The sequence below is a fragment of the Bactrocera oleae genome, chromosome 6 (genome assembly GCF_042242935.1).
Source record: "Bactrocera oleae isolate idBacOlea1 chromosome 6, idBacOlea1, whole genome shotgun sequence".
Lineage (NCBI taxonomy): Eukaryota > Metazoa > Arthropoda > Insecta > Diptera > Tephritidae > Bactrocera > Bactrocera oleae.
In genome coordinates this window covers 4,297,546-4,320,616 of record NC_091540.1, presented here as the reverse complement: position 1 = coordinate 4,320,616, position 23,071 = coordinate 4,297,546, and the positions used below count along the sequence as shown (strand labels likewise).

The 23,071-nt window shown below is 31.9% G+C and overlaps 3 protein-coding genes across 8 annotated transcripts; 1 reads left to right on the top strand and 2 right to left on the bottom strand.

Annotated features, from left to right (window-relative positions):
• Positions 1-273: 273 nt before the first annotated feature.
• On the bottom strand, positions 274-13,726 carry eRF1 (eukaryotic release factor 1). 4 transcript variants are annotated; one of them, XM_014241242.3, is made up of 9 exons: positions 13,566-13,722; positions 13,385-13,468; positions 11,405-11,768; positions 7,051-7,226; positions 6,509-6,978; positions 6,268-6,423; positions 5,954-6,151; positions 5,103-5,250; positions 274-1,303 (listed from the first exon to the last, which is right to left on the bottom strand). In XM_014241242.3, exons 3-9 carry the CDS (start codon positions 11,488-11,490, stop codon positions 1,221-1,223), a joined length of 1,317 nt encoding a protein of 438 aa, XP_014096717.1. In that variant the 5' UTR covers positions 11,491-11,768; positions 13,385-13,468; positions 13,566-13,722; the 3' UTR covers positions 274-1,220. The 4 variants fall into 4 exon arrangements, with proteins under 4 accessions (XP_014096717.1, XP_014096715.1, XP_069968383.1 ...); XM_014241240.3 differs by lacking the exon at positions 13,385-13,468 and having other exon boundaries at positions 13,566-13,726; XM_070112282.1 differs by lacking the exons at positions 13,385-13,468; positions 13,566-13,722 and adding an exon at positions 12,544-12,697.
• Positions 13,727-14,609: 883 nt separating this feature from the next.
• Rbbp5 (retinoblastoma binding protein 5) lies at positions 14,610-17,257 on the top strand. The gene is made up of 7 exons (XM_014241237.3): positions 14,610-14,853; positions 14,911-15,131; positions 15,191-15,397; positions 15,455-15,636; positions 15,753-15,872; positions 16,389-17,017; positions 17,089-17,257. The coding sequence occupies exons 1-7, from the start codon at positions 14,835-14,837 to the stop codon at positions 17,172-17,174; spliced, it is 1,464 nt and encodes a 487-aa protein (XP_014096712.1). The 5' UTR covers positions 14,610-14,834; the 3' UTR covers positions 17,175-17,257.
• On the bottom strand, positions 17,241-22,710 carry LOC106622146 (serine protease inhibitor 77Ba). Of its 3 annotated transcripts, none has more exons than XM_014241231.3 (7): positions 22,616-22,710; positions 21,897-22,013; positions 19,217-19,565; positions 18,125-18,401; positions 17,854-18,049; positions 17,613-17,779; positions 17,241-17,531 (listed from the first exon to the last, which is right to left on the bottom strand). In XM_014241231.3, the coding sequence occupies exons 2-7, from the start codon at positions 21,910-21,912 to the stop codon at positions 17,271-17,273; spliced, it is 1,266 nt and encodes a 421-aa protein (XP_014096706.3). In that variant the 5' UTR covers positions 21,913-22,013; positions 22,616-22,710; the 3' UTR covers positions 17,241-17,270. The 3 variants fall into 3 exon arrangements, with proteins under 3 accessions (XP_014096706.3, XP_036214158.2, XP_036214162.2); XM_036358265.2 differs by having other exon boundaries at positions 21,897-22,068; positions 22,616-22,705; XM_036358269.2 differs by having other exon boundaries at positions 22,666-22,684.
• Between the last annotated feature and the right edge of the window lie 361 nt (positions 22,711-23,071).

Genomic DNA, 23,071 nt, shown 5'->3' with positions numbered 1-23,071 from the left:
ATGGGAATATATGTAGTTCAATCCTTATAGAAAGTTTACTTTTGCAACTTATTAGATGATCTTGGCAATAGCTAGCCTATGCATTAAATATTGGCTAGAACAAACACAACACTCCATTAGTGCACCGATTTAGTTTGTACGACTCACCGAGTATACAAACTCAATCATAACGGCTTTATGTTATAATAGTTATCCCTTAGCATAATTCGTACTTTAACCTAAAAAATTTCTCAGTTAAAAAAAAAAGGAATAAATTAACAGCAACTTGACAGCTTTTTTGCTTTGTTTTTAACTTTATTAGCCGTTAAATTCTTGTTTATTTCGTGGTTCCTCATATATTTTGATGTTATTGGTAGCAGTTCTTTTTATTTTACAAGTTTTTTTTTTGCCTTTTCTAATTCTGTATATTTCTATATTGTTGTATATGTGTATATAAATTACATCAGTTTTCTTTTTAAATTAACAAAATTATTTTCTTCGCAAATGAAATTGTTAAATATATATTTTTTTGTTTCTAATTTATTTGCGTAGAATCCAAAAAATGCTGTTAGACGCGAAAAATGCTTTGCTGACGTCGAAAACGTGACGTCTGCTTTGCAGGCAGTAACAGACAGACAGGTAGACGAAGCACGATGTAGTTTCGTGTGTGTGTGTGTTTGATGCACAATGAACTGTTTCAACGACAACAGGGCGCACGCCAGTCATAAACCAAATACAGTGGTATAAACGTATGCACATATGCAAATGCGCCGACGAAACTTTTCGACTTTTACCACAATTGCTGTTGTTGTTGGTCCCGATTCATGCGCGGTAGTGCTGTTAAAATAATGATCCCAGTTGGTTGTACGCTACAATATTGTTTTACCGCTTTGCTGGCATTATACGACACGCTACTTCCATTTGAGGTATTGCTTGCTATGAGTCTTCTGGATTAGGGAATTTTTTTTATGTGTTTCTTCTTAGTTACATACATACATATATATATATATATACAACTATTTTTTCGATGATTTTTAACAATTATCTTTTGACATCAACAATTCGATGAATATTCGCACGCTGTTTCACTTTGTGATGTCAGCAGAGTTACGCTTGTATTGGAAGTGGGTGTTTTTTTTTAATAGATTGTTCTTTTTGATTTAAATATATTTTTCATTATTTTTGCAAATGGAAGAAAATTTTTTTTTAAGTATAAAAAAAAAACAAAAAACATTAATTGTCTAATAGTCATCTATGTCGTAGTAATCATTCTCATCATCTTCGAGTTGCATACTCTGGAAGTCCACTTTGTAGCGTAAAATACCTGCAGAAGTGTAAAGAAAAATTGAAAGAAAAGAAGAAAGTCTACATTAGTATTACATTTGGAGTTAATTGTGTGCAAATGAGCGCACAAAATATAAATAATATTATTGATAAATGAAAATAATAATTAAATAAAAATAAAATAAAAACTGAACCGTGTGTTAGGCGTCTAAATAAATAAAATTTGTTGACAAAATTAAACGCTAAATTACTTTTTTATTATTTAATAAATTTTGTAGCAAGAAACACAGTCCACATATGTACATATGTACATAGAACATATGTATACCAATAAATAACATTTTACACATACGAATTACATAAAAAAATAAAGTCAGAATTTACTTGAAAACAAAAAGTAAAAAGAAAATGCAATAAATTGTATGCATTATGCTACAAATGATGAAATTAATTAAGTAAAATGCAAGAATGATTTTTACGCAGCAATATTTACCTCTAAGACTTGTACATACATACATACAAATGTATGTATTTGGTTGCCTTAGCAGTTAAACTAGCGCACTTGGCTAATTTTTACGCTTACAGAGTGTGTGGATTTACAAGGCACGGAAAGCACAAACGCAAAGGATAAAGGTCAATTGGTGGAATAAACGACAGGATGATAAGGGTTTTAACAAAATTTTTTGGAATAAATAAAAGTATATGGTTTCGCAACAATTTGATTGGCTAAAACGATTTTTGTTATAAGAAACTCATATTTATGTAAACAAAAATAGAAGTTTGCATAGAAAAGGGCCAATTTTATTTGTTCAATTGATTGCAGTTAAAGAAAAATTAACAAAAAAAAAAGGTTGGAATAAAAAAAAATAAATATTAAGTAAAAAAAAATATTAAGTAAAAACCAAAATATTAAGTAAAAAAATTAATTAAGTAAAAAAAATAAATATTGAAAATAAAAATTTGATTAAAAGAATAAATTTTCAAATTTAAAATAAAAAAACATGTATATGAAAAATCGCATTTATGAATGCAAATACAAATAAAAATGTGCATAGAAAAATTTTTTGCAGTCGAATATAAATTAAAAAAAAATATTTGGAATAAATAGATTAAATGTTAATAAAAAGTAGAAAAAATATATTTGCAATAACAAAAAAATTAAAATTAGAAACAAACTAAACATTAAAAAAAAGATTTGCAATAAAAAAATTAAATATTGAAATTATTACAAGAAAATTAACAATAAAAAAGAATAAATTGTATTGTAAATTCTAAATATTAAATGTATGTATATTGCTTGAAATGATAACGAATTGTAGAAATTTTGCGCACATATAGCACTATAAGGGTGTTTAAATACATAATTCGTTTGAAAATATTCCTTGCATGACGTTTTGCTACAAATTCTTGGAAACTGGTATAATAAAATTAAAAATAATTTTTATTCCACCCCTTATACCTACATATATGCAAGTATAAGTATATTTGCGCGTAATATACAAATTGTGTTTACTTTATGCGGCTTTCAAGAAAATGTACTTGATTGAAAGAGACAATTGCAGCAGCGATATCTGCAATGACGTCGACGACTTAACGTCACACCAAACTTACATATTATAAGTTTGTAGAGGTTATTGTAACAGCTGAATAGATATCAATAAATAAAAAAAAAGTAAAAGAGCTGCTTTTAGAAACGCTATAGGTTGGAAAAAATATCTAGAAGCGGTTGCTGAAATTTTCAGCGGTCAATATTCCATGTACATACGCGTTCATTTTTGATGCAATAACTTTAGACGCTAAACAGGGTATATTAAGTTTGCCACGAAGTTTGTAACAACCAGAAGGAAACGTCGGATACAATATAATATAATACAATTATGCACACATTATTTTTTCTACAAAAAGCGGTCAATTTGTCGGAATTGCCGATATCGACCCACTATAGCATATAGCGCTCATACAAACTGAACGTTCAAAATTCAATTCTTATATGGAAAACTTTTTTATTTGACAAGATATCTTCATAAAATTCGGCAAGGCTGTAAGCTCTGAATAAATTATTTAGATCGGACTACTATAGCATATAGCTGACTGTTCAGTTTATAGAACAATCAAAATTTAGAAAAATATCTTTTTATACGCTTTTATGCTATAATAACTGCATATGTGAGGGGTATTATAGCTTCCTTTTGTATTTAAACAATTTTTTCACTCTAAGCGTAAGCAAGTTCAAGAATTTTGAAGACGTAATTTGTTTACTTTGTATGTTTGAATTCATTCATCTTTTTATTTATCCTTGTTGAAATATATATTTATGTATATATACTGTATATGTGTACGTATGGTTTTTTTTTTATTACTTTTTTTTTGCATTTATGTGTTATTATTTACGTTGGTAGGTAATATAGGTGTTTTGTATGCATTTATAAATTACGTTTTTACTCTCAGTTTTTTATTTATTATTTATTAAATTTTATTGATTTATTTAAATTGAATTTGAACGTATGGCTCTCATTAACTATTTTTTTGTTTAGTATTTTGTTATATAAATATAATTAGTTTTGTTTTTATTTTCATTTTCATTAAACCAACTTCTAGGCGGCTTTCGACGCGACAATAAATAATTTACGAGGTCGTTGCCTTTTTCCTGTGTATTTCAAGTTTGGTTGTTTGTGTTTCGTTTACACGCCAATTGTAAAAGTGAATTTAAGAATCGAATTTGTTATTGCGTTTCTACATTTGAAAACAAAGAATTTTTGAAAAGTTATCATGACGAATAGAGCTGAACAAAAAATATTGCGTACCAGAAATTTGCAAGTTGCGTGCGCACGCATTTTTAATGTACTTTAAAACTGACTGCAACTTAACTACTGATTTCGTGTTAGCATTTGATTTCTTACAGTGTATTAAAATTAGTTTATGCGAAAAATTCACAAAAAAAAACCTGCTACATATGATCACTACAGTAATATACTTTTAATTTTGCTTTGTTGTTGCCAAGTGTGTTGCAAAAGAATTTATATATGAATATATATATATATAAATTGTAGCAACGTGAGAAATAGATTCGAGATGAAATGGAGGTGTATCTTTTTGTTTCGCTTAATAGTCATCAAGATCAACATCCTCCAATGGTTCGTCAGCCTGCAGTGATTGAAAGTCGACTTTATAGCGTAAAATCCCTGATAAAAGTTTACAAAAAATCCACACAAATTAAATATGTAGTTGAAATATGGATGGTAAGTGCAATACGCAGTGTGTAGAAGTGAAAAAAGGCACAAAATATAAGTGAACAAACAAAAAGTGAGGAATAATAATTTTTGATTTGGAGAAAAGGGAACGTCGATGGGGGAATAATTGGAATAGTTGTGTTTTTTCGCATAATGCCACAATTAATATATTTTTTGTTTGTATTTATATTAGCCATTTACATAAGCAGCGACAAGGAATAAAAAAGAGAGAAAGAGAAATTTCGTCATTTAGCCAAACTTTTCTTAATATTACAGTACATTATATTTTTTAAAAATAAGCAACAAATTATAAGCGCTAATTTCACAGAAATTTTATGCTAAGAAACCGAGACGTAGGCTTTTAAACTATATGCATTTAAAAGAGGTTAGGTTATAAAAAAAAACGCCTCCCTCAGCAGTTGATTTACTTGATATTCAAAAACCGAACGAACAGTTACTTTAAAATTTAAAATCAGTTTAATAATATTTCGTAAATCTCAGAAACGTTAGACTACGTAGAAAAATTGTTAAGCGCTAAATTTCTGTGAGATTTTCTTACATAGAAAATAAAAATGGTACTACTTTTACAAAAAGCCGCATGAAACTTACCACCAATGCCACCGAAACCGCGCACAAACTGACTGCCCTCTTGAGATTTGTCCGTAATAATCTCAAGTGTAGCACCGAACATTTTGTAGTTGTTCGCCAACCATTCGAGCAGCGGTTGAGACTCGATTAATTCCATTTCAACGCCACTCTGTAAATGTATGAAAGGCGTTTACAATAATATAAAAAATAATAAATCAAATAAGAAATACAACAAAAAATATAACAAAAATACAAATACAACCAAAAAAATACAAAAAATAAAAAAAGAAAATACAAAAAAAAAAAAAAGTAAATACAACATACAAAAATACAATAAAAAAATAAAACAAAATAATACAATAAAAAAAATAACAAAAAAAACCAAAAAAATATACAAAAATAAATAACAAAATACAACAAAACAAAAAATATACAAAAAGAAATTAAAAACAAAAATAAATAAAATATACAATAAAAAAATACAAAAATAAACAAAATAATTAAAATAATACAGCAAAAATAAATTTAAAAAAAAATTAAAAATACAACAAAAAATAAAAAAAAATTAAGAAATAAAAAAAATTAAAAAACACAATACAAAAATTAACCAAAAAGTACAAAAAAAAACAAAAAATACAAAAAAAAATACGAAAAAAAATACAATAAAAAAAATACATAAAAAACAATATAAAAATTTTTTTTGAAATTCAAAAATACCAGCAAAACCAAAAATAAAACAAAATATGAAACAAATATAATATTTACAACAAAAATACAACCAAAAAAAAAAAAAACAAAAATATGCAAGAAAAAAATAAACGGAATTTAATATTTTCGATTTCGATTTCGAATTTCTGTGCTTATAAACTCACTTCCTTGTCGGTGAAATGTGACTTGTCCTTCTCTTGTTCGGGCGTCAAATGCAATACTGTATTCGACGTCGAGTTCGCATGATTCTTCAACACATAACGTTGTATATCTAAATTTTCCCAACAGATTAAAGTCTCAACGGAACCCAATTCCAAGGCGCGCAAGGTATCCTCTACACCAAAACAATATTTGCCCGTGTCCTAAAAGTAATAAGTAAAAAATATGAAATATTTTCGAGCACGTAATATTTACAGTACAAGCTGTTCAATTTCGAAATTGCAACTTTTTAGACATAAACTAAATAACTGCCACACACCTGAGAAATTTCATCAAAGTAACGACCAATGAGTTTCTTCTCTTGTATGAATTTGACATTCTGCAATGACTCTGCCGCCAGTTCTATCGCTTGATTAAAACCATTCTCACCGCCATATGAGACATCCACCAGCTTGATAACCTTGGATTGCAGTCTCTATACAAAAACAAAAACAAGGTGGTGAAAAAAATATGATAGAATTTAACACAGGCGTATTCATAATAGTATTTTCAGTACTTACAGGATCGAACATATCGGATTGACTCAACTCGGTCTTAAAGTCCGCACTACCGGCCAAAATTAAGCCCGCAATATTCGGTTTATCATTTGTTATGAACAATTGCGTAGCAACTTCGGCCACTTTACGCACATAATTGTGACGTTTCTCCATACGCAGACGTGCGAAACGCAACGCTGACTGACCACCACGCCCGTGCTTCTTCGGCAGATCGACAGTGAATTTGTGCAGTACTTCACGTGTATTACCTTGTAGTGTACCAAAGAGAGCGCCATTACCGTCCATCACGATGAAACCGAATTTATTATCATCGGCCAGTAAAGCGGTCAACGCTTCAGTGTGGAACTTGTTATCGCATAAATATAGCGACGTATTGATCGGCTTGAAGGGTTCAAAATCAATATTCACCTTCTTCTCTTTGCCCTCTTCTGTGACAATGGTGCCGCAGTAGATGACCAGACCATTTGGAGGCACTGTAAATGTGGTAGATTTGGTAATTTGTTAATAAAAAATTTGTGTTAGGGCAAAAAAACTAAATAACTGACCTTTGGTGTATAATTTAAGCCTATGTTGTACCGATGTAATGGCGCCCAAGACGGACAAACGATTGACACGTGACTTAATGTTCGACGCTGTGCCGAATTCATCGGCCAACATTTTGCTGACACGTGAGATTTGATCCTTTGGCGGTATGATTAATGAAATCATGCTTGTACCGTTACTGCAAAGAGAGAAAGCAAATAAATTTATATTAGACGCAACATATATTATTAAAGAAAAAATATGTATATAATTAAAGGAAAAATATATATTATTACGGAAAAAAATATATATATTATTACAGAAAAAAAAATATATTACAGAAAAAAAAAATATTATTAAAGAAAAAATATATATGTTATTAAACCAAAAACTATATATATTTTATTATTAAAAATTAAAAATAAATAAAAAGACCCAAGTTGCACCGAAGCTATAAGGGGAGAAAAGGACGTGTGCCAAATTTCAGATCGATATCTCATAAACTGAGCGACAACGCTAAATCGACTAAGATCGTCATTGAACGAAATACATCTACCACTTATATAACAATCATATAATCTTGCAAACAGCTCTAAGCACAAAAAAAAACTACACTGTCAAGCATAAATGTTGACATCCTTCACATTATTGCGCAACATTTACATTTCTAGTTCTGAAACAACCAATTGATGACACTGTAACTTTGTATCCAATAAAATGTGTTAACCCCGCAGCATTGATAACAACAAAACCAGTGCCAAGAATTGCAAAAAATTCAATTCAAGGCAGTTTCAGTTTAGCTTTGTTTTTTGAAAAACAATTTTTCTTGTCTTTCATGCTTCGTTGCTCGCCAAATACGAGTTGGCACAACTTCAAACCGGTGCAAATTGGTCGAACCGAGTTAGAAGCAACCAAGCAAGCCAGCCAGCAAGTAAGCAAAGCACATTTACGTTATCAGCACGGACAAGTAATGTATACTATCTAAAATTAAGAGCAAGTGCGTACTAAAAACAACAACAGCTGTTAACATAGATGGAAAGGTTATTCTTGGTAGCTCGATTGGTCGACTTAAACATTGGGTAACAATTATGTAGCTTGTAGCTGATATGAGTGTATGTAGTATGGCATGAATTATATGAAGAAAGAAAGAGGATAGAGCAAAGCAACGGATTCATGGCAAAAATTCACTATTTCCAGTTAAAACTGCTTTTATGAACAAACACATGAAATAAAAACTCAAATAAAGTTTTCAACGAAGAAACACATATAGAAATAGAAGCACTGATGAAAAAGGGCAGGTGTGACTCTAAGTGAAGACGTTGAAAATATGCGGTAATGCAGTCAACATGTTACCCAACAGTATTTAGCAAAGTAACAACAGCAATGATGTTTACTGGTGAGCCGCAGTGTTAGTTGCAGCATTAGAGCTGCTGCAACTTCAAAGCATACTCACAAACGGTTCTGCAAAAATAAAAATACGTTATCAAAAATATACTTATGTTTGTTGTGGCTTTGCAAAAAGGTGTGTGGTGCAAAAATTGTGAGCTGCAAAGTTAACTGCTGCACGCTTGCTGTCACCAGTCGCAGCCAACAAAGTCCAGTTCAAACCGACGCAAAGCAGAAAACATTAGTTCGCTGCTGACAGCTTTGGCAAGCAGTTGCTACAACAATAAAAACAAGTAATTTGGTAATGCTGTTACTGCTGCTAAAGTTGTTGGCTGAAAACTTTGCAAGATAGTGCGAAAAACGTAAAAAGGAATGTAAAGTAATCAAAAATATATAAGGAAAATAAACAAAAAATTGGACAATGTAAATTGGAGAGTAACGGACCGACAAAGTTTAAGAGATGAATGAAACCAAATTTGTCATTATTGATATGAAAATAAATACGAATACAAAAATAATAAAAAATAAAATGTATAATAAAAAAATAATAAAAAATAAAATGTATAATATAAAATAATACATGTACATGCATACATATATGGTATGTAAAATATTTATATAAACAAAAAACAAAAAAAAAAAAGAATTCGAATTAAAAATATAGTAGAATAAAAAAAACTATATAAAATAATATACATATATAATATTTATATAAACAAAAGAAATGTAACTTTCTCGAATTGAAATAGACTAAAAATATAGTAACATAAAAAAATATAGTAAAATAAAAAAATATATATAGTAAAAATTAAAAAATACAGCCAAATAAATTTTTTTTAAATATTATTAAACCCGCTTCCAATCATCAAAATTAATTCATATGACCTTAAATTATTTTATTTAATTTTTATTGTTTCCGTTTTTTCATATCTAACTTTCACACAATTATTAGAAAAGCTAATCTTTAATAAACGATAATGAAATGAAAATGATGAAAAAAAATGTAACAAACAAAGACACGCGCTAATACTTGTATACTCTACTTCCCACCTAACCAGCTGATGCCTGATGAATCAGCAACGCCAAGACATTTGCTTTGCTTTTACACTCACTTCCTTTTAGCTGATTGTAGATGATGGCGTATGCAGCAGTGCATAATTGGGCAAATTTAATCAAGACATATACACATGTGCTTATATTAGTTTATATGCAAATTCAGATCATTATAGAAAAATCGAATAAAACTTATAAGTAACATATATGAATATCATTTAATAGTACTCTCATTTGAACAAAACTATATTATTGAAACTAAACAAGAAAAAATAATAATTCGGTTGCAGCGAAGCTATAATAGCTTTCAGAAATAAAATAAAAAATTACCATATGTTACAAGAACTGAATTTCAATCGGTCAGTTTGTATGGCAGCTTTATGCTAAAATGGTTCAAAATTTCGGAAATATATTTTATCAAAAAAAATTTTCATGCAAGAACTTGGTTTTAAGCCTTGAGTTCGGATGATCATTTGTATATGTATACATATATTTTATAGGGTCTCCGCCGTTTCCTTCTGGGTGTTACAAACTACATGGCAAACTTTATATACCCTGTACAATCAACAAATTAAGGTACACCAAATAAAACAAACAACGATATAACAAACATAAATAAAAAATGGTGTCACAAAAGTAATATTGCAAAACAAATAGATTTAAATTCAATTTTATGTGCTGCACACGATTGCATGTAAATAAAATAAACAACAAATATATGTACATACATATAATCCAATGAATGCATGTACATATACCTTGAACACGCAGAAAGCATATTAAACGAAATGAGTAGAAAGCTACGTAAGTCTATCAATTATATAGATATGAGCAAACATATTTATATACTTTATAAATTAATTTACTTTTTGGATCATTTACTTATATAGCTTGAAATTAACTAAATCGGTTATTATAAATGAATATGAACGAGTAAAATACATTTTTATTTCATATTGTAACCCGCTGAAAATTAAAATATATATTCCTAAAACATTTGCCAAGCAATGGAAATATACAACTTTCTTCGAAATATAACTAACAGCTGCTTTAATTCACAAACCTTATATCAAAATAAATCAATAATAATAAATATGTAATATCACAACACAATTCAAATAGTTAAAAGTTGAAACCCAGCCTTGGTTGTTATAATAATTAAGCATGGTATGCCATAAAATTGCAATGTAGTATGTACATAAAAATTAACACAAAATAATGCATACATTTTTCTTTCTATTTATTATTATATTACCATTGTCGGTGCATCGTGTGCAGCACGCACGATTGTTTGAGCATGCATTGCACAAGTATGGCAATTAGGGACAAATACACTCAGTGGAGCAAGTAAGAAGGCAAGGGATCCAATGCATGCCGCAAACGAGAAGGAAAAGAGGAGTAATAAAGGAGTTTTCTTCGCTATAATGAGTCAAACTCTATAGAAGCGTATTGCAAAACAAATAACCACCCTCTAACTCCACAACTGAAAAAAACGAGTAGCAGATATGTAGCTGATTTAGTAAAATGAGGGCGCCACACAACAGCTGCCAATGCCAGCCAGTCAGTTAAGCTTATGATGCTGCTACAAAGTAGCATTTGTAAGCGTAGGGGGGTATATATACAGAGTATTAGTGTTGAGTGGGTGGCAAAATGTGCTTGTAGCTCCAATGTAAACAGTGGTTGTTTTAAAGTGGAACGAAAAATATAACAGCACAAGTTGCACATAAACAATGTTACTTATAGATGGTATTACAATGGGTGACATGTACAAATTAGAAATTTATTTAACAAGAAAAGTCTCAAAAAATAAAAGTATAATTCTTCTTTTCAAACAAATTCCAGCATATTAAACAGAAACTATTTTCAACTAATTCGTGCGATACTATACATTCTAAAAAATTGTATTCGAATTTGTGATTGAACGTCTAAATCACTTACCCGCGTGCCATTTCCAAACTCTTTATGAGCTTCTTGATTTTCCAAATTTCGACATTGCGATCAGCGGACGTTTCCTCACCAGACATTTTGGTTGTTATGTGGTTTATTTACACTGACTTTTTGATGACTTTACTTTGATACTACAATTTCTTAATTGCTCTTGCTGCACACTAGACTTCAAGTGTTAATTTTTTACGGCGAGTTTCTAATGGAAATTTTCGTGTTATCAAACGAAAGTTGTTTTGGCCTTTTCTCGGGGGTTATGAATGCGTTGGTAATATATATATGTACTATATATTCAGTTTTACTTTGTAAGTGGCCTTTATTTCAACTTCAACGTTGCACCTTCCTCGATGAGAATACTCTGTAAAATGCAAACAGAAAAAAAAATTTATATCAACACAATTATTAACATATTTTAAAAGTTTTCGGAAAGACAAAAAAAAAAACGTCAAATAATTTAAACATTGACTTTACTTAAGTTTTCTTATCATTAAAACAAGAAAAAATAGCACAATTATTCACTTTTACTACTAAAATTTTCCTTGTAAGTCCCAAAGGTTTTCCTCCCTTTTGTATTATTTGTTACCCCTTTTCTTTTCACAATTCAAAAACAGCGTTCTCTGAAATGTCAAGAGAGCGCAAAATAAACGTGTACTGCGTTTTTTGCAATTGGAACGAAACGAAACAAGGTTGGGTTTTCTCTGTGATTTTTTTTTTATTTTTTAGAAAAATTTTAATTCAATTTTTCTTTATACAATTATTTGTGTTTATTTCTTCAAACTTTCATTATTATCGTATCGCTTTCGATTAATTGCTCACTTTTGCAGTTTCATTACTTTTTATTCAAACAAATCCAATTCAATAATTTTGATATGTTCGTTGTCACTCGCATCCACTTCGTGGCAATTTTCTTTTGTCTGTTCTGTTGCTTACACCGTTCTTCCCTTCTGTTCCCTTTTTCGCATATTCTATTGACTTTCATGGTTTTTGTTACTCTCGCACATTTTCTCACACACACACATGCAGTAGTCGAAAAATTAGATATTACATATTATATTTTTTACGTTTTTAAGCTTAGTATAAAACAATTGTCTTTTCTTGTTGTGTGCAATTTTTTGCTAGAAATTTTAATTCACCTAGTCTACGGCAGCCATTAATCACACAAACTGAGGGACAACCGACCACAAATTAAAAAAAAACGTGAGATACGTCTTTTCCACCGTCTATCTGCCAGCCTGACTGTCGCACTGTTTTCTACTTATAATGTTTCGCTACCAACACTTGACAACAAAAGAGAAATTTTCGTTTTCATTTATACCACTTGGATTTTTACACTGTTGCATTCACACCTATTCACATTTCCTCCTAGCATTGATCGCCTTGCAGGTAAATTTGCAACAAAATGAACGACTACTGCATTCGTACTCGTTTGTATAGCAAAAAGTACTGTTTTCTCGTTGACCTCGCTGTCGTACTATTGTACGATGACTATCTGGTAGGCCTCATGTATTTTTGGAAAGATCATCGTACCATTCAGATAACGTACAATTATAGCAAAAGTACAGTTTCTCACTATACTCAAAACTGTACAATTTTAAATTTTTGAAAAAATTCTTATTGGATTTTAATATTAAATTAATATTTGTCATGTTTTTTCTGTTTACAATTTTCATGACTATTTTAATTTATATCTTATTCAACGTTGAATATGCATTATGGCAAAATACGAAACCGTGTAACTATTTCGTTCTATTTTTTTCATTATTTGGTACTATTACACTTATTTACAATTAAGAACGGAAAATACCGCGCACTATATACATTCATATTACCAAAAATGTTAAAATTCCACAACAGCAACACTGTTTACTACTCTCACACTTTGTGAGGATTGTATCTAATTACATACATATATCTCCACCTCGAACGTTCACTCAACGTCTGGTCAAACAGTAAACTTTGATGACGTACACTTACTTTTTGGAAATACTACTAAATGAAAGCTGCCGTGCTTTTCGCGCACTCTTTTCCTCGTATTTTAGCGCGCACACGTACACATTTCTACACATACACAAAAACACAATGATTTTATAACGTTATTTTTCTACACACTTTTTCTATATTCTCCTCAAACGTTTAACACCGAATTTTTACTTACTTGCGTTCAATACCGTTTTATGTACGTTTCCACATAAAAATCTATTAAAAATAAACACTTGAAATGCAAGAAATTGTCATGAAATGGAGTCGTGCACTTGCGTAGACTTCAAGCCATGTGCAATTTTCGCAGGAGAAAGGACAGGGTTGTATTGTGACTGACGTATAATACTGTCAGCACTGCACCTTTTTTTTTTTTGCTATTCAGCTGACGATACCGATGACGATGACAAAACGTCAAATGCTGCCTTTCCGTTAGCTGGTTCGTGTTGAAATGAGCTCGAAATAGTACGTATTGTTCGAATTGTACTCTGCACGAACTTTGTGTATTGTAATAGATTGTTATGGTACGATTACGTCATTTTTGCTATTTTAGTACTATGTTAATAGTACGTAAAAAATAATAAACAAATAAAGAGGTATTGGATTTGGAAACTCTTACGAAATACAAATATTACTTAAATATATTGGTGTCGATGATTTAATTAGACAATTTCCCCACAACAATATAAAACAATAATTATAACATTTAGTTAGCACATTTTTCTTTAAATATAAACACCGTTTTGGTACGTTACTACCAAGTTCTCTCAAAACACTATGCATAAAATGGCATCCGTGATGATTGTACATAATTTCCATGACTGTATGTATATGAGCTTAGTAATAGATTATGGTATGTTATTAACATGCAATGTTAAGTATATTTCATATTGCAGTAATTATTTATAATAAATTTTCATGTTAAAATAATGAGTGTAATTAATTATTTATACCATGAAATTTTTAGTACCTATATTTTATGTCCTCAATTTGTATATATTATTGTAATTAATATTTTTTATATTAACTTCCGTTATGTTAAAGCAGCCATTTATCTCGTATACGTAAATTATAAATTATATAAATCAAGTTTAATAATACTACAGTTTTCAGTCAAAGACTTAAGTCGATAATAGAAAACATAAACTTTTGCTCTTCACTAATATTTTCCCCTACTTTTGACAAACGATACAAAAACAGCTGTTTAGTTATTTGTTGATAAGATTAAGCGGCGTCTAATTTGTTTTAAAATAATTATTCATTTTGCAATTTACATAATTTATTGAATGAAATTATTTTATTAGAGCACGTATTTAAAAATATAAGTTAAGGGAAAACTAAAGAAATTATGACAATTTAATTTCACATAATTGTTTAAGAGTTTTGAGTTTACTCCAAGAAGTCAACGGACAATTATCCATTAAATACTCAAATATTGTTTTTCAGCATGAATTTAGAATTATTAGGCAAGTTTATGTCATTGCCATTATATCCTTGTTAATATCACATCATTTCTTCTGCAGAATCTTTTGGCCAAAATTATCCCGAAGAATTCGATGGCTCACTGGATTGCATATCACTTGCTGTAACTTGTGCTTTCAATAAATATGGTACTTTATTGGCCGTTGGCTGCAACGATGGGCGCATTGTTGTGTGGGATTTCTTAACGCGTGGAATTGCAAAAATTATCTCAGCTCATGTGCATCCAGTGTGCAGTTTAAGTTGGACGCGTAATGGACATAAGGTAAACAATAAGCAATTAAAATTAATTATTTATAAAATGAGCTTAATTTTTTGTTTTAGCTGCTGTCCGCTTCAACAGACAACAACGTTTGTATATGGGATGTACTCACCGGCGACTGTGAGCATAAATATCGTTTTCCCTCGCCAGTACTGAAAGTGCAGTTTGATCCACGCAATGACAAACGTTTCCTTGTTTGTCCAATGCGTTATGCTGCCGTGCTAGTGCGAATTGGGGACACGCACAAATGTCTACCTTTGGACTCAGATGTAAGTTGTTCGAATTATAGTTAATTATAATGCACAACAGTAAATATTCCGCAACAGGGCGATTTAAATATTGTGGCTTCATTTGATCGACGAGGTAAACATATTTACACAGGCAATGCAAAGGGCAAAATACTAGTCTTAAATGCAGAAACATTAGAAATTGTGGCGAGTTTTCGTATTATTGTTGGTTCTTCAAGTGCGACGGCTGTAAAAAGCATAGAGTTTGCGCGTAGAGGCGAGTAAGTAACTAAATTTTGATTACACTATCCTTAATCACCTCAAAGTATCTGTGGTTAGAGGTTTGCTATTAAAATATTCTTAAAAACGTTATTTAAATCATCTCTGTATATTTTAGCGCTTTTTTAATAAATACCTCCGATCGCGTCATACGTGTTTACGACTCAAAGGAGATTATAGCGCTGGGGAAGGATGGTGAGCCTGAGCCAATACAAAAGCTTCAAGATTTAGTGAACAAGTGAGTTGAGTTAAATTGGAAACTGTATTGTTGCAAGAATACTCAGCGTTAAATTTTAAAAATGTTCTACTAAATTTTTGATGCAATTTTTTGCCTGTTTCTAAAAATGTAAATGTTCGGTTGCAAACAAATATAAAAGTTTCTATACAAGAACTAAATTTTGATCGGTCAGTTTGTATGGCAGCTAAAAGCTATAGAAGTCCGACCTGAAAAATTTGTTTGAAAATTGTAGCGTTGCTTTAGACAATAATCTATGCCAAATTTCGTGGAGATATCTCGTTAAATAGAAAAGTTTTCCATACAAGAACTTGTCCTTGATCGTTTATCGGCGGTTCGTACAAATGAGTAGCTTCTTAGAAAGAAATAAAAAAAGTGTGCAAAACTGTATACCTATATCTCAAAAACTGAAGGACAAGTTCAGTTCTTCTGAGTATGGTAAACTTAATATACCCTATATAAATATATATGAAAGTCTGCATCAGCAATGTAAAATGTTAATGCTCAACTTCTTTGCAGAACAACCTGGAAAAAATGTTGCTTCTCCGGCGATGGTGAATATATATGTGCCGGTAGTGCACGCCAACATGCACTTTATATATGGGAAAAGTCGATAGGGAATTTGGTGAAAATTCTTCACGGCACCAAAGGTGAATTGCTGCTCGATGTTGTGTGGCATCCAGTGCGTCCCATTATAGCTAGCATCAGTTCGGGGCTCGTTTCGATTTGGGCACAAAATCAAGTAGAAAATTGGTCAGCATTTGCGCCCGATTTCAAAGAGCTCGATGAGAATGTCGAATACGAAGAACGCGAATCTGAATTCGATATTACGGATGAAGATAAATCGGTTGATTTAAATGCGGATGCAAAGCAGGATGAAGAAATCGAAGTGGACGTGTTAAAAGTGGAACCAGTGGCAGCATTTTGCTCATCCGATGAAGAGGGTGAGGACGAAAATGCATTACAATTTCTGCCGATGGCGCCAGAAGTCGAAGATCCCGAAGATGGCTGGACGATGCAAGATGGTGTGGACACGACACTCACTAAAGAAAGTGAGAACGCGCCGCAAGACTATGAGGACACGGTAACGACGAAAAAGCGTAAAGTCAACAATTATGACATCAGCCTGCCAGATGCGCCAGTCGATGGTAAGTGAACTCTAACATTGTTGTGTAGGCAACGAAATTAGCTAAAATCATGCCTTCTTTTAATCCTTAAGAAACGCATCCATTAATATCAAGTAAAACAAATAAGGATAAGCAGCCAGTGGGCGGCAAGAAAGCAGCGGGACGTCCGAAAAAATAACAGTTAAGGTTTCAAATCTTTTTACATTTCATTAATTAGGTAAAAAAAAAAAATTAAAAAATAAACTATAATTTTATATAGTACTTTTAATTTTGTTTACGATAATTTCGGTGTCGACAGTTGGCCGGCAAATAATAATGTATTAGAGCGCTTTTCCGCAATCAAATACATGAATGGGCGATTAAAGTAGAATTTCGGTGGCGAAATTTTATTAGTCAAAATTGCCGCAACGACTGCGGCCGCTTCGGTGCCCTCTTCGTTCACAATTATTTTAGTGCTTTGTATGACGTCCTTCACGAACGAGGTTTGCGAGAGTAAATTTACAGTCTGCGGATCGAAAATACTCTTTATGCCCATCTAGAGAGTAAAAAAAAAATAAAATTAAAAAATGTTATAAACTGCTGCTCAAGCGTTAACAACAGCAAACTCAATACATACCGCTTCCAGTGTGCCTCTTAGCGATAATGTCGATGTTGTCTCCAAACGTGGCAAATACACCTCAACATCCTGTTCGCCGTAATTTAAAGCGTCCTCTTCAATTTTATTGAATATTGGACGCACACCAAATTTCCGCAAATTCTGCGCCACTTGATTGACTGAGATGCCTATAAAATATACAAAAATATTTGCAAGTTTGCTTCAATTATTAATTAATGCATTCACAAATTGGCAGTATCACCTTTATTTGGCAGTATAGCCAGCATACACAAACGATTTTCATTGCCGTATGGCAGTTCGAGTACGTGCGCCTGCAAATCCTGTATTCTAGTGTAGTTGAATGGTGTCATTTGGAACATCATCTCCACCTCACCAACCGGCTTGCCATTCATATCGTAGAAGATCTCTCTGCGTGTATCGCTTCTGTTGAAAGGAAACTGCCAAAGCATAATTTATAAAAAATAATATAAAAATTCAACATGTATATGTATATATATGACATATTTACACACCTGCCATTGTCCTTTAAAATACAGGGTGGATGTTAGTAATAGTCTTGCATTTTTCACGTCATCAGCGGTGATGGCATCACTTATTAGACCCTTGGTTTCCGTTTTTATGGCGTTGTTAATGAAATTTACCGCTATTTTAGTATCGTTGAAATTTAAGTTTTGCGCCTTTGCATTGTAACAAGTGGTTAGTGTTCTAATATAGTCTGGACTGACCTTTTCATAGGTGTCATAGTACATTGCCTGTAAATTTTCGACTTGTATCGTCGATGTTTTGTGCCTATATAAATGTACATATATTAATGAAATAAATTTTTTTTCTAATAAAAATTCTTTATAAACAACAAACAGTAAAAAAAAATATGTATATTGTATATAATTACAAAAAAAAAAAAACCAAACAAGCAAAACTGTTAACTTCGGTTGCATGTAAGTTATAATACCCTTTAAAAATACATTTTTTTTTTAAATAAATAATTGCATACAAGAACTTGATTTTGTTCATACATTCTGTATGGCAGCTATAGTGGTCCAATTTGAAAAATTTCTTCGGAGATTGTACCGTTACCATGGACAATAAACTTTGGCAAATCGTGAAGATATCTTCTTAACTAAAAAGTTTCCCATACAAAAAATTAATTTTGATCGAACAGTTTGTATGGCAGCTATATACTATAGTAGTCCAATCTGAAAAGTTTCTTCGAAGATTATAGCGCTGTCTTAGATAATAATATATGCCAAATTTCGTAAAAATATCTCGTCAAATAAGACAGTTTTCCATAGAAGAACTTGATGTGGATCGTTTAGTTTGTATGGCAGATATAGGTATGTTATAGTGATTCAATATCGGCGGTTCCGACAGATGTGCTGCTTCTTAAGGAGAAAAGCACGTGTGTAAAATTTCGGATCGATATCTCAAAAATGGACATATACACACAGGCAGACGAAGATGGCTAAAACGCCTGAGCTCATCACGCTGATATTTTATACATATATACATTATAGGGTCTCCGACGCTTCCTTTTGGGTGTCACTAACTTGGTTACAAACTTAATTTAGCCTGTTCAAGGTATATAAACAATAATTCCAACTCACAACAAAAATTGCTGCACCACATTAAATGCTTGACGTAACGCTTGACGATCCTGATTTATGCGCAGCGCTGTATTTAGCTCGACCAATGTATTCTCTGATGCGGCCTCCACAAGCAGTAATAATAGCGCCCATACGGAAAATGGTGAAATGACAAAATCATTATCGGTCGCATCTGTGGAAATCAAAGTAAAAAGCTCCAAACCGAATTTCTCTGCACCGTCCGCAATGCTGAGGAACTGTGCTCGATTTGCCTGTAGCACCGTACTTGTATTCTCTAATTTGGTGCAAAATTCGCTGGTAGTTAAGTGTATTAAGATGCAAAAGTTGAGCGATAGAAATGCGAAGAACGCTGAAAGCATAAGAAACAATTATAAATAAAAGATTTAAGTTTTTGGTATAACGGTAACGTAAGTTTTAAAATAAATTATTAATCTACAAAATCGTATATAACACAAAGAAGGCTCTTCTCTTTAACCAACAAACCAAGCTGGTCGAGGCAGCTCTGAAACCCCCGTTAGATTGAAACTTTCAAACTCATAGACAGGGCTCAGGTAACTGTTACCATAACGCTTTAGTATCAAGCACAGTATGAGTACACATTAAATATTTCTATATGTCTGTCTAAGACACCGTCGTTCAAACATCAGTTGGTTTGCAAAAATGGCTTCGGAAGAGCTGATTTAAGGAAGGTAGAGTCACAGGTACAGGCTACAAAATGCTTTCGTAAAAATCACCCTTGCAGTCATCTGCTTGTATCAGAATCATTTCATAGAAGCAACAAGAAATCATTCCTTAATTACGTCGACGACATGGTAATATTTAGCGACCAGGCATGCACTGAACACCATTCATGGTGGAGCTATTGACATTTTCACAGACTTCCTCCCAGGTAATGGCGTACTTGAAGTCAAACCACTACCCTTTGTAGACAAAGAACTCGAGTTGCTTTGCGAATCTAGATTGCACTTTGCACAATGTGTTCTTAAACTCCTACCTAACCACAATCGACTCCAAGATACCAAATCTAACCATCTCTTTGCATGTTGCAATGAATTCCACTCATCTAATACCCCTCTCCCTATGGTCCGACTTCGTCGATACAGCACGTTTCCTGGGCCACCCGTTAAATGTCGATGCCAACTGCCTTGCGTCTTGGCACCCAAACAGGGTCTAGCTAACTGCTACAACAACAAAAACAACGCGGTACAAAAAAATTCACATTTCTGTTGTCAGATGAGACAAATATGTGTATATATGTACGTAAAAAGTGGTCGGAGGTTTCCGTTGATGGTAGTGTAGTATATATAGAGTCAAATGAGCAAATCAACTTAGTATTAGCAGAACACTGCTCTCATTTAATGATTTTAAATTTATCACGTGTATTATTCAGAAAGGCGTCGAACAACTGATATACTGTTAATATCGTATTAATGCAGTGAGTAATCAGTTCATCTTTCAACGAGTATCCAACATAATAAAGTTTAGAACTCAAGCATAGTATAGTGGGCATCTCGGTATCATAATATAGACTAGATACGGAGCTGTTTAAGAATGCAAATATTACAATTTGAATTTATAGAAATATGCTACATCCAAGCCATAATAAAATGAAGTCAGTATAATCTATCGCACGCCTGTTTTCAAACATTACAGAGTCATCAATTAATTGCTTTTTATTAGTCTGACTTTAGTCAGATCACTTAGACCGTTTTACTATTACTTAGCTTAGAAATGTATTCCTCTTTTGTAAATACACATTAAAAGTCTTCCATCGCCAACATCCCAAATGCAGTTCGCTGATTGTCAGTATAGTGGTTTTCAGTTAGGCAAACGATCGGGTTTTTTTCGGTCAGAGGCAAACTAATTGATCCTAGTTCGTAATAAAGTTAAGCGTAATTCGCTCCAATAACTAACATAGCAAAATCTATTGCGATTGATTTCTTTGATTTGACTAAACGGTGCTGAGAATCTTTGATTAAAGCCATGTCTAATGTGAGCAAAACTTGGCTTCACTGTTAAAATATGGTATATTTATACATATATAATATTTTAGATGATAAAGTGTTATATTTATGATTTGATATTTTTCTTTGTTTTGATTGCTAAGCTTCGTTTTCTATTTGTGGTGTATCTTTGGGAGTTTTAAGCCAACTTGGACCGGCCAATGGTAGCTTTTTCATGTCGAAAATTTTCCAGGCCAATAATTGCCTAGAATTGACTACTTTTAATTATTGGGTTGGGTTCGAATTTAGGTCGTCCATATATCACGTTTCAAAGTTATGTAAATAAATATACTCACGCTTAGTTAGAGTTTAGTGTTAGTTTTGTTTCCAAACTTTTTTGTTAAGTCTCATATAACTAGTGGTTTGCTGCCTTACTAACAACTGGGCTTGTGTTTTCATCGAAAAAGCCAGTGTCAAATCATCAAGTTTATTTTTGGCATTAAAGGGCTTACTGTGAGTTCCAACAGAATTATGAAGTGAGCTTACAACTTACGTAGAAGCATCTAATTGCTGCATAAAGGCATTTGGTTGAATAGAACAGACAATCGGCTCAAAACTACTATTACTCTGCAATTTTGTTTCTGGTTTAGAAGCTATGTGGCTTATATTTTAATAATTTAGCTTTTGTTTATGCATAAATTGTTGCATTAAAACAGTAAAAACAAAACGAGACTCACCTTTACGTAATAGCATAGTGACGTTATTTGTCAGACAGTATTAATACTGTCGCACGAGTATTTGAAAGTTTGATGAGTGTTGTTTAAAGCGCGTGTAAATTTTGCACTTGTTGTTTTCTACAAAATAATATGATCAGTTCAAGCAAATTAATGATTTTTTTTTCAAATTTATCTGTAATAATAGTGAAAATTAAAAAGTTATTCCCCCAGCATTACAAAGTAAAGCACTTTTAATATCAAAACGAAGATTAATTTATGTATGCATATAGATCGCGGTATATATGGTATATACATATGCATGTATATCACAAATAAATATAAATGTTTGTGTGTGTGTGTATTTTTCAGAAATATCAAATCTACACAGACCCAACACGAAAACCGGACTACGGTTTAATCGTAGCTTGTTTAAAATGTATTTATATTATTTTTATTTCTGCTTGTGAAGCTAAATTTGTTAGCTGTTTTCGTAGATAACTCTACTAAACATGTAAGTTTGTAGTTTTGTTTACACAGCGTTCGTTTCAAAATATAGTATATATTTTGTATGTATATTTTACATATAGATTTGTATTTTCAAGATCACTGAACGCTTGTTCACAAAGCGACAATCGCGGCATGCACTCAACTCTCATATATACATATATATATACAAGTATGAATATAAGTATCTATGTACATATGTATGTGTTAATTTAGCGATATTTATGTAGACTAACTTAATGATTTGCGAGCATCTGTTAATTAAATATATAGCGGAACACAGTACCAGTTCTAAACCAGTGACTACGAGTAACGTTTATAAACTGAAATAAAATTCGCGAAAGAGCAGCGTTTGAAGCGTCAATGCCTGCATTAAAGATGCTCTCAAGCCGGTCTAGTCGACACATAGTGGGTTGTGACTGGTCAAAAATGTCACTACACACAATTCTGGTGATCATTTTTGGGGAAGCAAAATAATTTTGTTTCTTAATATTTTTGATATTTAGTAAATCAATGCTAATATAGTATTGTACAATGACAAGTAAGGAAGGGCTAAGTTCGGATGTAACCGAACATTTTATACTCTCGCAAAGTCAAATGGTATACTCGTTTGAGATTTCTTTGTGGATTGACTGATATTTTCGGTAGAAGGTCAACTATAGGCACTGGGGTCCACATATTTAGTACTTAGG